At 44.7% G+C, this 15,607-nt stretch overlaps 1 protein-coding gene across 4 annotated transcripts in view; it reads left to right on the forward strand.

Moving 5' to 3' along the window:
* The window catches only part of MYOF (myoferlin), a 179,773-nt gene that overhangs the window by 162,601 nt on the left and 1,565 nt on the right, over positions 1-15,607 (forward strand). For all 4 annotated transcript variants that reach the window (XM_010842189.1, XM_010842190.1, XM_010842191.1 and 1 more), the window contains 7 exons: positions 1,415-1,503; positions 1,594-1,689; positions 5,204-5,345; positions 7,551-7,650; positions 11,168-11,358; positions 13,458-13,567; positions 13,924-14,071. In XM_010842189.1, the coding sequence (XP_010840491.1) occupies positions 1,415-1,503; positions 1,594-1,689; positions 5,204-5,345; positions 7,551-7,650; positions 11,168-11,358; positions 13,458-13,567; positions 13,924-14,071 (876 nt within the window). The remainder of the gene's footprint in view (positions 1-1,414; positions 1,504-1,593; positions 1,690-5,203; positions 5,346-7,550; positions 7,651-11,167; positions 11,359-13,457; positions 13,568-13,923; positions 14,072-15,607) is intronic.

Raw genomic sequence — 15,607 nt, forward strand, 5'->3', positions numbered from 1 at the left:
GGGCCAGGAATCTGAATTTGTAACAAGTATCTAGAAAGGTTCTGATGCAGATGGTTAGGAAATCGCAGTTTAATAAATATTAATATAATGGGTGCAAATATTGTTGATACGGATAGCAGAACCGTGGTCGCTTAAGAAGTGAGTACAAGTGGGCTGGGCTTACTAGATTATTTTGTCACTCACTTTTATTCTGTTCCCTATTTTCGTATCTTCCTTCTCTCATTATTCCTCCTTGCCCTCAAAGAGCCCATTCCTCCTCCTCTTTCCCCTCCCACCTCTCAACTGAATAGTCGTAAGACATAACAAAGCAAGGAAGATTTCTCCCTGGGCATCCACCGAAACTTCCATCACGTCTACCTACCACATTGGACAGACTGTGGCTGGGTCTTAGGAGACACTGCTAATTAGGAGATGGCTAATTTCTGCAGTGTGCTAGATGTATGCTGGACCCTTGAGCCCTCGAGATTAGTTGGAAGAGAATAAGGATCACAGTAAAATATATCCCTTTCCAAGAGCCCTGGTTAATTCATTTTGATCACAATGCATTAGGAAGCCAACCTAGTGGTTTCCTTGGCAACCTTCTTAAAGACTAGTCTGTTTTTGTCATGAAGGCAGAGTATACAGAACATTCAGAAACAGTCTGGGGAACTTAAATTGGTTTGTATGGTTGATACAGTGTGTTAACAGCATTCCTAGGCTGTCTGGAAGAATATTCCAGTCAGATACATGGGCCTGGTCTGTAGCCGTCAGAGATATAAAGGGAGGTGAGGGGAGCTCACCAAGATGGCAGCACAGGCGTCAGTCCAGGCTTTCACCCTCCAAGTTCCTGCAAGCCCCCTTCCAGGCGGTGGGCCCTAGCAAGCCAATGCAGGGAGCCCTCCCTTTGGTGAATGGTAATGTTTTTGTCATTGAGTCTCTGTTTTGAAAGTGCCAGGCTGTCTGTCTTTTACAAAATTAAGTACATTTTTACATTATTTTGATTTTCTCTCTCAAGGTAAGTGGAGAAACCCTTGGGTGTCACAAAACTGGCACTGATAGCAAGTAGACAGTCTGATGATGGACGAGAGATGGTGTGAAAACTGTTTTGAGAGTCACTGTAAGAGGGAGTATGTGTGTTTGGGGTTGTGTTAGTGATGGCAAGCCCCTCATTTCATTAACCAGGGAAGACTCAGATTTTGATAAAGTAGGCACATGTAGAGACTCCTGGGAGAGAACGGAGGGTGGATGGCCTACGTGACACTGAAGGTATAAGATTCATCTCGATTTGCTCTTTTACTCCATTTTTCTTGCCTTCCATATGGACTAATAAATTAGGAGACCCGCAGTAGTTTCACTGAAGATAGTTGAAAGAAGATTGTAGTCTCTACCACCCATAATGTAACTTCATTTCTCTTTTCATTTTTGAATGGCTTAGGGAAGACTTCAGATGTGGGTGGATGTTTTCCCCAAGAATTTGGGGCCACCAGGCCCTCCTTTCAACATCACACCCCGGAAAGCCAAGAAGTAAGTAATCTTGAGACCCTGCTGTGTCTCATTGGGGTCTTGGTTCAGGACCTGAGAGGATACAACACCTTCAAAATGTGCTTCTCGTAGATACTACCTGCGTGTGATTATCTGGAACACCAAGGATGTTGTCCTGGACGAGAAAAGCATCACAGGAGAGGAAATGAGCGACATCTATGTGAAAGGGTAAGTAAGGCTGGCATGCAAGAGCCTCTGACAGACTCAGAGAACAAAGCAGACGCTCCTTCATGAGTGTTGCATTATAGGGTGTCCATTACAGGATCTTGATTATTGAAGATACTATGTCTTACTGGGATTCCCAGGTGGTGCTAGTGGTAAAGAGCCCGCCTGCCATTGCTTAGGAAGGAAGCTCCAGGGAGACAGAGAGAGAGAACAAAGAAAAGCCTGTATGGAGGTTATTTATGAGCAGCGGCATCTGATACCTATAAGAAAAGAAAAGTTTTATTTCATTTATTAAGCAGACTTTTTATTTATGAGACTTTTTAGTCATGCAGTTCATTTTTATTCCTTTTTGATACTTTGAGTAACTAGCCTTAGAGACAGAAGTAGAGCTCCCAAGGTGTTTTTTTTTTTTTTATTATATTACCTGAAGTTATTAACATCCATGGACAAGAAGAAACATTAGAGCTTTTTTTAAAAAAATCATTTATTCCACCAACATTTACTGAGAGCCTGCATCCAATGTGTAAAGTGTCATAGGTGTTCATTATTCTGTTACTTGCATAATTCAATTCCAAATAATCCATGTTGGTGTCAGTTTTGTGTTACACACTGATGCATACAGAACCCAAGGATTAAGAAGTCAGACTCTGGATTCAAATTAGCTGGATTGAAATCTGGTGGTTTCCCTACTAGCTGGGCAAGTTAGCAAGCTCACTATTCTTCATCTGTAAAATGGAGATAATGACAGTATCCACCACTCTGGAATATTCAGAAGATTGCATTTAGGCTAGCACCTGGCAGATAGTAACCACTATGTGCATTAACCAGGATTCGCCAGGAAAAAGGACAAGTAGGAGGCACGTGTGTGTAGAAAGAGGGAAAGAGAGAAACAAAGACAGGGAGAGAGAGAGTTGTTATGGAGGCTAAAAAGTCCCACAACCGATCACCTGCAAGCTGGAGACCCAGGAAAGCTGGAGATGTCACTCAGCCTGAGTTCAAAGCCTCAAAATCAGGGGAGCCCATGGTATATATCCCAGTCTAAGGTCAGGAGGAGATGACCTGAGATGTCTTGGTTCAATCAATGAGACAGCAAAAGGAGGTAACTTCCTCCTTCCTCTGTTTTTTTGTTCTATTTAGGTCCCCAATAGACTGGATGATGCCACCTACATTTGGGAGGGCCATCTACTTTATCCAGTCCATCGATTCAAATTCTAGTCTCATCCAGAAACATTCTCATAGACACCCCCCAAAATAATGTTTAATCTGGGCACCCCACGGCCAGTCACGTTGACACATAAAATTAACAGTCACACCATAAACTTACTATTCCACATGAATTGAGTTTGGTTCCTTGATATCTAAAAGATAAGACTTGTTGAAACTTAATATATTCATAAAGTGAGAATAAAGTTTCACTTATGATCCCAAGTGGCCTTCAATCAAACCTTTGTTAAAGACATAATTATTGTCATTTAGGTTCACTCTACACAGGGAATGTTTCATCAAGTACTTCATTATTCTTTCTCATTTCAGGATATTATTACCATTCCCCAAGGAAAACTAATTCTGGCTAATTATATATATGCAAATTTATTTGACTATCATAAGCATTTTTTTTCCAATCGGAAACAAACTCAAGTAATACTGGACTGAGATAACTCTGGTAATCAAAGAATAAAATACAACCTAAAATACCATGTCAGGACTTCCTGGTGGTCCAGTGGTTGGGACTTCATGCTTTCAAAGCAGGGGGTTATGGGTTCAATCCCTGGTCAGCGAACTGGGATCCCACAGGCTGCATGGTATGGCCAAATATTAAAAAACTTAAAGTACCATGTCACATTTGGAATGAAAAGTCAAAATACTGTATGTGAAAGGATGAATAATGCACAAATAACATGCCTAGCACTGTACACACATGGGTATTACATCCAAGTACATACGCCGAGAGTGGCTGTTTACCTTGTTTTCAAATTAAAATGTGAAAAGATTCATAAGAAAGGAGAGGGAAGAGCTACAGGGGTGAGCCATCTGGGGAAGGATGATGGTGCCAATAGGGTTGGGTTATAAGCTGAAGCTACCACGGTCATAGCCAAAAAGTGTGGTCTCTCTTCATTGAGCTAGTTCAAAAGCTTAAATGTTAATTGTCAAAAGGAGTATTTCAACTCAGTTACTTGGTTAGTCAATTGACGAGAAAAAGTAAAATTACCAGTCGACTGCTATTAATACCATTACTAGTAATAGGACCCAGTATTAGCACATGAGTTTCTAGTCTCCATGGTCCTTTGAGGCAGAGTAATAGTCCTGTACTTAGGAGTCAGATAGACCTGGGAGTTATACTTAATTCTACCCCTTACTGGATATATGAGACGTAGATCCTCTCTGAACCTCAGTTTCCTCATCTGTGAGACGGAGCTAGTTATCAGTTGAAAAGAATAAAAGAAGGCATGCTATATACCTGGTTCATAGTAGCTGATCCTTAACATGTGTTAAGGATCTCCCTCTTCCCACTCTGGCCTTTCTCATTTTGTCCTCAGGCTGACCATGTGAAGGAAGCACGTATCATTAGCCTCGTTTTACAGACGGGAAATGAAGCTCAGAGAGTCAGTAGCAGAGCAGGTTCACAGCCAGGCCTGCCTCCTACTGACAGTCTCTATCTAGGGGGTCCAGGCAGCAGTATTTCTGAAAGCTGCTCCAGTTGATGCCAATGTGTAGTCGGCACTGAGATCCGTGCATTCCACCACTTTTGCCGTCTCAAATCTCGTGTGCCTCTGGTTCCAAACCAGAAAGAAGTCTTCCCCATAGTTGGTGGATGTGGTAACACTTTCTCCCAGACATGCTCATTCATCCCTCTAACCCATCTGCCAGGCACAGGCCAAAGAGAACTTTCCAAGTGTCCAAAGTTAAGATGTTCACTTGTTGGTAGAAATGAGTTTTCATAGATGGGAGTATGGATACAGCAGCTTACATCTCCCTTGCTCGTCTCAATTAATGTGATCATAGTACATTTAAGAAGAATTTTAAAAGGAAGCTGTAAGATTACTTGAGTCGTGCCTGTTTTGTTTGCTTAAGTAAAACATGGAAAAGGAAATGCTGAAATTTTGAACTAACCCACATTCATTGAGCCTATCAGCGGTGATGACAGACAGCAATGAGTTATAGTTAGGGAGACTAAAATCATAACCGGCAAGCTTCACCATTCCCAAAATAGCAGCTAAGTTGTTGATATTTTCCAGAAAATTTCACCTTATCCCTGTTAACTGAAGTCTAAAGGGTTTCCTGCGCTGGTTTTAGAGGAATTCTATTTTATTTGGCTACAACCTGTGTCGGATGCACCAGAGTGCCTCCCCTTCATAAATCACCACCCCCAGCCTCCCCATCTCTGTAGATAACTGGAACCTGCCCAAGAAAAGTGCATTAATTCTCCTGCCCTTCACTCTCCTAATCACTGCACGATTTTGCGGCTAGATTACTTGTCAATCACATGGAGCTAAATCTGTTTGCTTCTGCTTTTCAGCTGGATTCCTGGCAATGAAGAAAACAAACAGAAAACAGATGTCCATTACAGGTCCTTGGATGGCGTAGGGAACTTTAACTGGAGATTCGTCTTCCCTTTTGACTACCTCCCAGCTGAACAGCTCTGTCTCGTTGCTAAAAAAGTGAGTTCTGAAATGTGCCAGTGGGGCGGGGACGTCATGGTCTTTCTTAATGTGGACACTGAGAAAAGGTCAGAGGTGCTCAGCACCTTGGGGGTCATGGGTCCAGCTCCCTCTTGGTGAGGTGGGGATTCAGAGACCCCAGTGGTGCAGATACTTGCCCAAGGTCACACAACTCTGGTAGGTATTTGTGTAGTTAGGAGTAAAAGGAACACAGCTTTTCTTCCCTGACATGCTGGCAGCTGGGGGAAGGATCTGGTTAAAGACCCCCTGTGTCCATACATACCCCAACCTAAGTATGTATTTATGTCACGGGAGACCGATTTCTTCCCCTGATAAAGAGATTTGTTGGACTAGCTAGCCAGAGACAAAATATTAATGTAGGTGCAATTTCCCACTTATCTTCCTTATTAAACTTAAGCATCTGCCTTCCTTCCTTTAGGAGCACTTCCATGAGGGTTCAGGGCCCTCCTGGTCTTAATTTATAAGACTCTGGGTTACAGAACTGAACTCAAACTGGCTTGTACCAAAAATGTGATTTATTGGTTCACATTACTAAAAAGGCCAGGGTTGACTGGCTTAAGGAACGCCTGGAGCCCAGGTTGAACTGATGTCTTTAGAAACTGCAGTCACCTCCTCCACCCCTCTGCTCTGCCTTCACCCATGAGCCTCACTCCCTGGTGGAGGTAGGATGGCTACCAGCAGGTCTCAGTAGAGAGAGAGCAAGTCCCCAAAGGCGCCAACCAGGGTTCTGAGATTGGACCCTAGAGTTGGCCTGTCTGAGGCCGAGTGCCCCTCTCTGAGCCAGCCAGTGGTGCAGCTCTAGAGTTAAGGATAAAGTCAGTCCTCCCCAAACTGCATGGACTGGAGGAATAGAATCTCTAAGAAAAATCTGTGGGGCAGGTAAGAATAACCGCTGTCTTTTATAGGCCCTTGTCCCATTTCCCCTCCCAACCACATTCCATAAACTTTTCCTAGCTCTGCCCCAGTCACCTCTTCCCCCTACACCTGGATCAGGATGCAGCCCCTTCTGTCCCAGCAGGCCAGGCCCTACCCGCTGCTGATGCTCTAATGAGCACTTTTTCCATTTAGGTGAGATGCATGCCTTCCAAGGGCACTTTTTAAAGATGCAGAGGCTCATCCTGGTGCTTATGCATACTTTCAAATGTTGAGACAGACCGAGGGAAGGTGAGAGGCTTGGGGTCAGGTAGGCCTTTAGGTAAAGTGTCCTTTCCTATTTATTCACATCTAAGCTGGACCTCTCAGCATCCTGAGTAACCCCACACAGGACAGTTGGGTGAGGCCAGACAATGGTAGAGCGGGCTTCTCGGCTCCTCAGAGCCAGGCCCTCTAAGTCCTGCAAAGGGAAATATCTCAGACTGTCATCTGAAAAACCAACAACCCAATAATCTTCCTTCAAATTCATGAAGCATTGGGGGAATTCCCTTTCTTCTGGAGCCAGAGGAACTTAGGTGTAATCAGGCCTTGGAGGTGTCATGATCCTTGGGCTGATACTGTCTGAGCAGAGGCAGGGACCAGAGGTGAGAACCTGGAGGAACCTCACCCCATCCTCTGTGCACCTAACTCGAGTCTGAAGGATCAGAGGGTCTTAGTTTTACAGTATGTAAAACTAGCAGTATTTTTCAAAAACCAAAACTGCCAGGAATTTAAAATCTGCACTGATAAGAGTGAAATGTGGGCCGCCATCTCTCATCCCCATGTGGAGTGTGCTCAGACATCCTTGGGACGGTTGCGGGTGGGGCGGGGAGATTGCTGGGCAGAAGTAACACCCCAGCAGGGGATATTTCAGTCTGGCCTAGAACAGCTTGGCTTTGGGAGGATAATCTAACTAGGCCGTGGTGTTTAGGAGACAGAATTACCCTCCACACCACCCCCAAACCCCAGGAGTGGCAGCAGGAAGTCACACTGATAGAAACGCGGTGGGGAAACCTTCTGTTTGGGAACTGCCTCGGACAACCTTTTTGTCGCCCAGCTGGTGGTCTTGAGATTTCCTGGGGTGCTTGCCTGCCTTACATAATACACATGGAACGGGGGCAGCAGGCTAGAAGATGGGGTTTTGGGTGGGGATGCAAAGGAGACAAGAGGTCCTGTGCCTTGATGTTGCATTTTCAAGAGGCCCCAGGGGAGGGTTTTACGAGTCCAGTAATCTGTGTCATTTTGGCTTGTCTGTTCCTCTTGGCATTTTAGGAGCATTTCTGGAGTATTGACCAAACTGAATTTCGGGTCCCACCCAGACTGGTCATTCAGATATGGGACAATGACAAGTTTTCTCTGGATGACTACTTGGGTAAGGCTGACATGTGGATACTTTTCTCTAAGATATTGTACTTGAAATTAGTTAAATCAACTAGAACTTGGAATCAGTTATTTAAATCTCCAGTCCTGTGGGGCTGGGGTCACATTCACTGCCTGGATGGCCTCTGGGCACTGTGGCCTGCCGGGCACTATCCCAGGTCTTCTGAGAAGTGGGCACAGTGAATGGCACCCCTTGTGTGGGCCCCATCCACCCTCAGGGTCCTGGTGTAGGCTCTTGCACCAGCTTCTGACATGTTATAAAGACACAAATTTTGTTTTCAAGTATGCCTCAGCCTTGCGTTCACTTCCAAACCTCTTTCCTTTTCTCCCTCTCTCTTCTTCTCCCTCCCATCAACACCTCAGAATTGGCTTGAAGTCACTGCAGTCCTCTAATATCCCAGCCCTTGTTCCTCCCCACCCTTCTCTGTGGTAAAAGGCCCTTGTTAAGCACCCTCCCTGCACTGCAGGCCCCTCCATTTCCGAGCCCTCTCCCCAGTCCCTGCAAAGCACACGGTCCAGATTTTCTCTCTCCCAGGCCATGGGTGTCTCACTGGCCCACTCTGTTTCTTCCTCTCACTCTTTAAACACAGGCCTTTGTTCTCCTAGGGTTTTGTGGATCCTCCCCAGGCTCTCTCAGTGACTTACCAACCCTCTCCTCTGTTGAAGGCAAAGCTTCCATTCTCGCTTTGTGCAAGGTATGACTCCTAGACCTGGAGGTGCAGCCTGGCCGCCATGGTGCCTGCCGTACAGTAACAAGAAATACTGGGATGACTCACACTGACTGCTGTATGCAGTGTATCAAATCAACACACTATACACCTTAGACTTACACAGTACTGTATGTCAATTATGTCTCAGTTTGGAAAAAAGACACACTTACGATGATTATTCCCCACTCCCCACTGGAACCTTTTACCTGTATGTTCAGCTGGCACCTCAAATTTATCATGACTAAGATCAAACTCAGCCTCTCTTCCCTGACCTCATACCTGCTCGCAGCCTCTCCCAGTAGCTCAGGCCGAAACACCCAGAGTCCTCTGAGGCCATCCTCTCCTTTCCTCCCTCTTTCCTAAACAATGTAACCTGCTGTATCACGCTCATTTACTTTCTTATTTCTATGATCTCTGCCACTTGCCAGTTCAGACGTAACTTTCTCGAAGCCAGCATTACAGAAGCCCCGAACTCATTTCCCTGCCTCTAGAGCATCTTTCTTGGCAGAGGAGAAGCCCACGGTGGCCAGTGGCTACATCTTGTTCATCCCTCTGCCCTTCACAACACAGAGTGCAGTGGCTTTGGCTTAGTTGGTTCTTAATAAGAATTAATGGTGTGGAGATCCCTTAAAAAACTGGAAATAGAACTGCCTTATGACCCAGCAATCCCACTGCTGGGCATACACACTGAGGAAACCAGAATTGAAAGAGACACGTGTACCCCAATGTTCATCACAGCACTGTTTATAATAGCCAGGACATGGAAGCAACCTAGATGTCCATCAGCAGATGAATGGATAAGAAAGCTGTGGTACATATACACAATGGAGTATTACTCAGCCATTAAAAAGAATACATTTGAATCAGTTCTAATGAGGTGGATGAAACTGGAGCCTATTATACAGAGTGAAGTAAGCCAGAAAGAAAAACACCAATACAGTATACTAACGCGTATATATGGAATTTAGAAAGATGGTAACAATAACCCTGTATACGAGACAGCAAAAGAGACACTGATGTATAGAACAGTCTTTTGGACTCTGTGGGAGAGGGAGAGGGTGGGATGATTTGGGAGAATGGCATTGAAATATGTATAATATCATATATAGAATGAGTCGCCAGTCCAAGTTCGATGCACAATACTGGATGCTTGGGGCTGGTGCACTGGGACGACCCAGAGGGATGGTATGGGGAGGGAGGAGGGTTCAGGATGGGGAACACATGTATACCTGTGGCGGATTCATTTTGATGTTGTCAAAACCAATACAATATTGTAAAGTTTAAAAATAAAACAAAATTATTAAAAAAAAAGAAAATATTAAAATAAACAAAAAAAAAGTACATGGATTTGTACAAAAAAAAAGAATTGAATAGACAAGTGAGTATAAAAGTGTTGAACTGAAGAAAAACGTACAATCTAAAAGTTGTGAGTCCAGGCATCTTACCGAGGACTGCAACCTAGGACACCACCTCTCAGAGAGCTCTGAGGAGCCAGGATAGAAGAGGTTTTTGCTGGGGGGAAGAAAAAAACAGGCAAACATCAAAAGATTACGCCTAATCACAAAGAACAGATATCTCAAGTTAATGATTTTAGTGCTTTGCTACGTTTGGAGAGATGCAAGATCCTGGACCTATTGAAATTTTGCCTTAGATATGGATCTTAGCTAGCCAGAGCCAGACCCAAAGGTCAGAATGCTTCCCCCTGCATCTTGAATCCCCCTTGGGTCACAGACTCAGGTGGGGGCTGCAGCGACTAGGGTCCTGACCCTTGTAGAACTGGGATAATGGGTGGCACTTTGTTTACTGGAAGGCCGGGCAGTGTTCCCTGTTCATAGGAGTGTGCTAATTTGCATGAAGAACAGGAGAGAGTTTTCCCTTGAAACAAAACAGTCTGACAACAAATAAGGAGATGACTGTATCTCTGATAACTAGTGGGTAAATGCTTGCAGTTATTACCAAACGGAGAGAGGCAAGATAAAAACAGGCATAAACTCCAGAAAGGCTTGTAGCTATGGATACATTAAGATGAAGGACAGTTTCTGAGTCCAAAAGTTTATAGAGAACCTGTCACCACCTCCCTGGTGCTCTTTGCTATCCCTGTTGAAGACCACCTTTTGTCCCAGTAAGTAATTCATAGACTTGACCCAGCATACCCAGACAATTATCTGAAGGAGAGGGGTCCCGGGAGTTCCCAAGCCCCAAAGACAATCAAAGATGGTCTTTAACTACAAGAGAGTTCACACCTCACATCATGGAAGAAAACCTGTGCTTCTCTGGGCACCCTGAGCTGGGCTTCCTAGTTCCTGGGAAGAATTTTCTGATGAGAATTCAATGTTCCTTCTCAAATTCTTATTTCTGAGGTTACACTAGGAGAGACTTGAACTTGACTGTTCGATGGCACTTCCCATGTTCCAAGTACCAGTTATCTTTACCCAAAGCCAAATGACAATGTTCGGGGAAGTTTAGAACCAACATGAGCAAATTCCAAGTTCAGTGGAAATTGTGTTCCTAGATGTTTAATTAGTTTGAGCTTGCAGAAGAACTCTATTTATGCTCCTGTCTCTGAGAAGTAAAGCAGGTAGTCCTCTGTGAGACGCAGAGCAGAGGACAGATGCTTTTGCACTTTCCATCCTATCTGGAAAGAACTTTAGCTGTCTACCAGGCTCCATTTCTCTAACTCACCTGTCACCTGTTCAGAGTCCCAGTCTAGACCTCTCTTCTGACAAGTACATTCTGTTTACTTGTGAACATCGCCTGATCCACTTGAAATTTATTTGGGTTTAATGTTTCCTTGGCTAGGTTTCCTGGAACTTGATTTGCATCATACCATCATTCCAGCAAAGTCACCAGAGAAATGCAGTTTGAACATGATTCCAGACCTCAAAGCCATGAACCCCCTGAAAGTGAAAACTGCCTCTCTCTTTGAGCAGAAGTCCATGAAAGGATGGTGGCCTTGCTACACAGAGAAAGACGGCTCCCGTGTGATGGCTGTATGTATGAGTATTTCCTGCTTGGGGGTTGTTTATTCCTTTTCTTCTTTAGGTTTTGCCCTTTGTGAGTAGATTTGCTCCAGATAAGGAAGGTTGAATTGGTGGTACTTTTAAGTTTTGGGAACAGGTTGTACCTGAGATTATAGGAGAAGGTGGCAGATGCTGCGAACATATGTTTGGGGTTGAGTGGAAGATAGAAGGATTGGAATTGTCAAAAAACTGGGAGTGCATGTGATTATACTATATTTTTGTGGGACTCTCTTTCACCAGAAATGCTAATTTACGCTGAGCTTCCAGTACAATTCAGTACAGAAAAAGCAACTTCAAATTTAAGCTGTTCTCATCTTGAAAAAATTAAAATTTAAAGATGGAAGAAGCAAGGAGTGTGAGCATCCATTGAACTTTAAGGCCATAAGTTATGAGCACATTTGGGAAACTCAAGATAATTTCAACATAGAAGCAATAATGCGAATTGCCATGCCCTGTCACAAAAAGGCTACTTAATTCTTAATTCATTGTGTATTACTAATAATAAACATTTTTATACTGCTTATTACAAACTAGACAACATACTAAATGTCTTACATTCATAATCTTGTGTTTTAAAACAACTTTAAAATTTATTGGGTTGGCCAAAAAGTTCATTCGGATTTTTCTGTACCCAAATGAACTTTTTGGCCAACCCAATACATAAAGTAAACTGCACTCAGCTTAAAACAGAAGACAACAAAAGTGCACAATTTGAGTTTGGACAGATGTATATGCTCCTGAAACCACCACCATAATCAAGCTCCAGAACATTCCCATTATCCCCAGAGGTTTCCTTGTGCCCTTTGCAGTCTATCACTTCCTCTGTCCCTGGCGTAGCTTCCTGCCACTCTAGAGCAGGTTGTACATAATCTCATTTAGTTCTGATAACCCCATGAAGCAGAATCCATTTTATAGATTTGAAAGAACAGGCTTAGAAATAAGAACTACCTTGCCATAGACAGACTTTTCTGATAGCTCAGCTGGCAAAGAATCCACCTGCAATGCAGGAGACCCCAGTTCAATTCTTGAGTCGGGAAGATCCCCTGGAGAAGGGATAGGCTACCCACTCCAGTATTCTTGGGCTTCCTTTATGGCTCAGCTAGTAAAGAATCCACCCTGGGTTTGATCCGTGGGTTGGGAAGATCCCCTGGAGAAGGGAAAGGCTACCCACACCAGTATTTTGGCCTAAAGAATTCCATGGACTGTATAGTCCATGGGGTCGCAAAGAGTCAGACATGACTGAACAATTTCACTGCCATAGACAGATACCCATCTTTGACGTGTCGACTGAGGAGGCATCTGTGCTTCATCACCTAACGAGCATCAACATCAGAAGTTCTCAAATTGCTGGTGACTTTGTGGGTTCCAGGGTTCTAGAAAGCCTGTTGCCACCCCGGTTAAGCCTGGCTATCAGAGAGGGCAAGTTTCTAGAGCTCTTGGAGCCTCAGTGTCCTCATGTGCACAGGAGGATCACAGCAGTACCTGACTTCTAGGACTGTCCTGAGCATCACACGAGAGTGTCCCTGTAAAAGGCTTAAGCAGTGCCCAGGGCACCACTCAGGCACCTGTGAGCAGGGAGGAGCATTCATTCATTCACTCATGCCTTTGTTCTGCAGGTACACAGTGGATGCTCACTAAGTGCCAGCACTGCTCCATACAGTAGGGGTCCCATGAAGCACGGAGGCTCTCCTGGAGCCCACAACAAATGCTCAGTGTTAGCTGTTGTCATTAGCAGTATTCAAATTAATCTGGGTCCAAGCACAGTTACAAAGGGAGATAATGTGAGCAGGCCAGGAGATGGATGTGAGAAAGTTAGAATGATGGGGATCCGAGAAGACTGGAAAGCAGGGAGGAGGGAAAGCAATTTGTCCTCTCAGTTTCCCATAAGGAGTCAGTTCAGAAACACATGGAAGAGGAAATGTGATGAGATCTCTTGAGGAAGATTTAAGGCGATCTCAGGATTGTTTTACAAGAATAAAAATCACTGCTCGGGGAATATGCCTTGGGTCGAAGTGAAAATATTTGTGAAACGTGATGTCATGTGTTTAACGTGTTCTGCTTTACTGAAGGGGAAAGTGGAGATGACGCTGGAAGTCCTCAATGAGAAGGAGGCCGACGAGAGGCCAGCTGGGAAGGGACGGGATGAACCCAACATGAACCCCAAGCTGGACCCACCAAAGTGAGAGGCCCTCTTTGTTCTGATCCCCAAACACCTGCAGTCTGAAAGCCCCCCTCCACTTGACTTAATGCAATGGATTAGCCGTTGTCTTAATTTTGTACTGAACAGGCGGGATGGGGGATGATCTGGCTTCATTTTAACCATTCTCCTTTCCGTGAAACCAAAGTCCAGTGTGTCTTCAGCAACTTTAGAAGTCATAAAAGGTTAAAGACTCTCTCAGCCAACTAAGGGGAATAATATCTTTCCTTGGCTTTGTAAAACATTATTAATTATTCTTTAAACTGTGTTACGCTCTGAGATGTAAAATATCTGTCCCTCCTGAGTTGGGTAGGTAAAACCATTTCTTTGCAATGCAGCCGACCAGAAACCTCCTTCCTCTGGTTCACCAACCCGTGCAAGACCATGAAGTTCATCGTGTGGCGTCGATTTAAGTGGGTCATCATTGCCCTGCTGATCCTGCTGATCCTGCTGTTCTTTGTGGCTGTGTTTCTGTATTCCTTACCGGTATGAGTCCTTGGCCTCTTGTCTTGGCTTTCTGGGTGTGAATTATGGCTGGTCATCTCAGTTGGTACTTGCCTTTTTTGCTGTTCAGTAAAATGACCTACCTTGGGGCTTCCCTGGTGGCTCAGTGGTAAAGAATCCACCTGTCAATGCAGGAGACTCAGGTTTGATTCCTGGGTTGGGAAGATCTCCTAGAGAAGGAAATGGCAACCCACTCCAGTATTCTTGCCCAGGAAATCCCATGAACAGCGGAGCCTGGTGGGCTATAGTCTGTGCTGTGCTTAGTCGCTCAGTCATGTCCAACTCTTTGTGACCCCATGGACTGTAACCTGCCAGGCCCCTCCATCCATGAGAATTCTCCAGGCAAGAATACTGGAATGGGTTGCCATGCCCCACTCCAGGGGATCTTCCCAATCCAGGGATGGAACCCAGGTCTCCCGCATTGCAGGCAGATTCTTTACCATCTGAGCCACCAGGGAAGCCCATGGGGTCACAAAAGAGTAGGATATGACTTAGCAACTAAACAACAACAAAAATGACCTACATAGCAGTTGTGGTATTACAACCTGTCAGCTTTAGGAAAGTTTAAAGTACTATGTTCTGTGAATTACATTCTCCAGGTTTTATGAATTACAGGTAGAACTTCAGGGTCTATTAAAAACAAAACAAAACTTTGGTCTCAGGAATTCTAGAAGAAATCCCTCAAGCCTTTATCAATGTGGGTCTGAACCAGAGCCAGCATTTCTGATGGATCTTTCTGCCTTCAGACTTTTTGTTCCAAACCATCCTACATCCTAACTCTTGACCTTTCATGCATCCTGGGCTCATTAGAAGCCTACACCACCCTTGAACTCTGGGGGCTTCCCAGGTGGCACCAGCGGTAAAGAACTCGCCTGCCAATGTAGGAGACACAGGTTCAATTCCTGAGTTGGGAAAATCCCCTGGAGGAGGGGATGGCAACCCAATGCAGTATTCTTGCCTGGAGAATCCCATGGACAGAGGAGCCTGAGAGGCTATGGTCTATAGTGTTGCAAGGAGTTGGACACAACTAGAGTGACTTACCACACACCCTTGAACTCCATCCAAATTGAGTTGGCCTCCCCGAACAAGTATTGCCCTAACCTGCCAGGATGCCTTTGCCAAGACTGTTCCTTTACCTGTGCTCTGTCTGTTAAAAGCTCCCTCATTCTTTAAGGCCCACATCACATAACATCCTCCTTAATCTCCACAGTCATAAAGGGAGTTCAAATGGCAGCTTTGTCAGGGTGCCTGGAAGTAGTGCCTTCATTCCTCTGAGAATCAAGGAATTAGTTGAGCATCTGTTGTAGGGTAGAAATCGGAATACAGAGATGCCCAAGGCAGGACTTCTGCCCACAAGCAAATCACATATCTGCTTGTCTGCAGGATATGAACAAGTAAATTACTATGAAAGGCAGGCTGGCCCAGAGGTATGAAAAAATGACCATCAGACCCCATTGCTGAGGATGGTTGTACCAAAGAGGGGGCGTTTAAGCTTAGTTTGCCCAGTGGAGAAGTGAG

Source organism: Bison bison, unplaced genomic scaffold, assembly GCF_000754665.1.
Source record: "Bison bison bison isolate TAMUID 2011002044 unplaced genomic scaffold, Bison_UMD1.0 scf7180017864172, whole genome shotgun sequence".
NCBI lineage: Eukaryota > Metazoa > Chordata > Mammalia > Artiodactyla > Bovidae > Bison > Bison bison.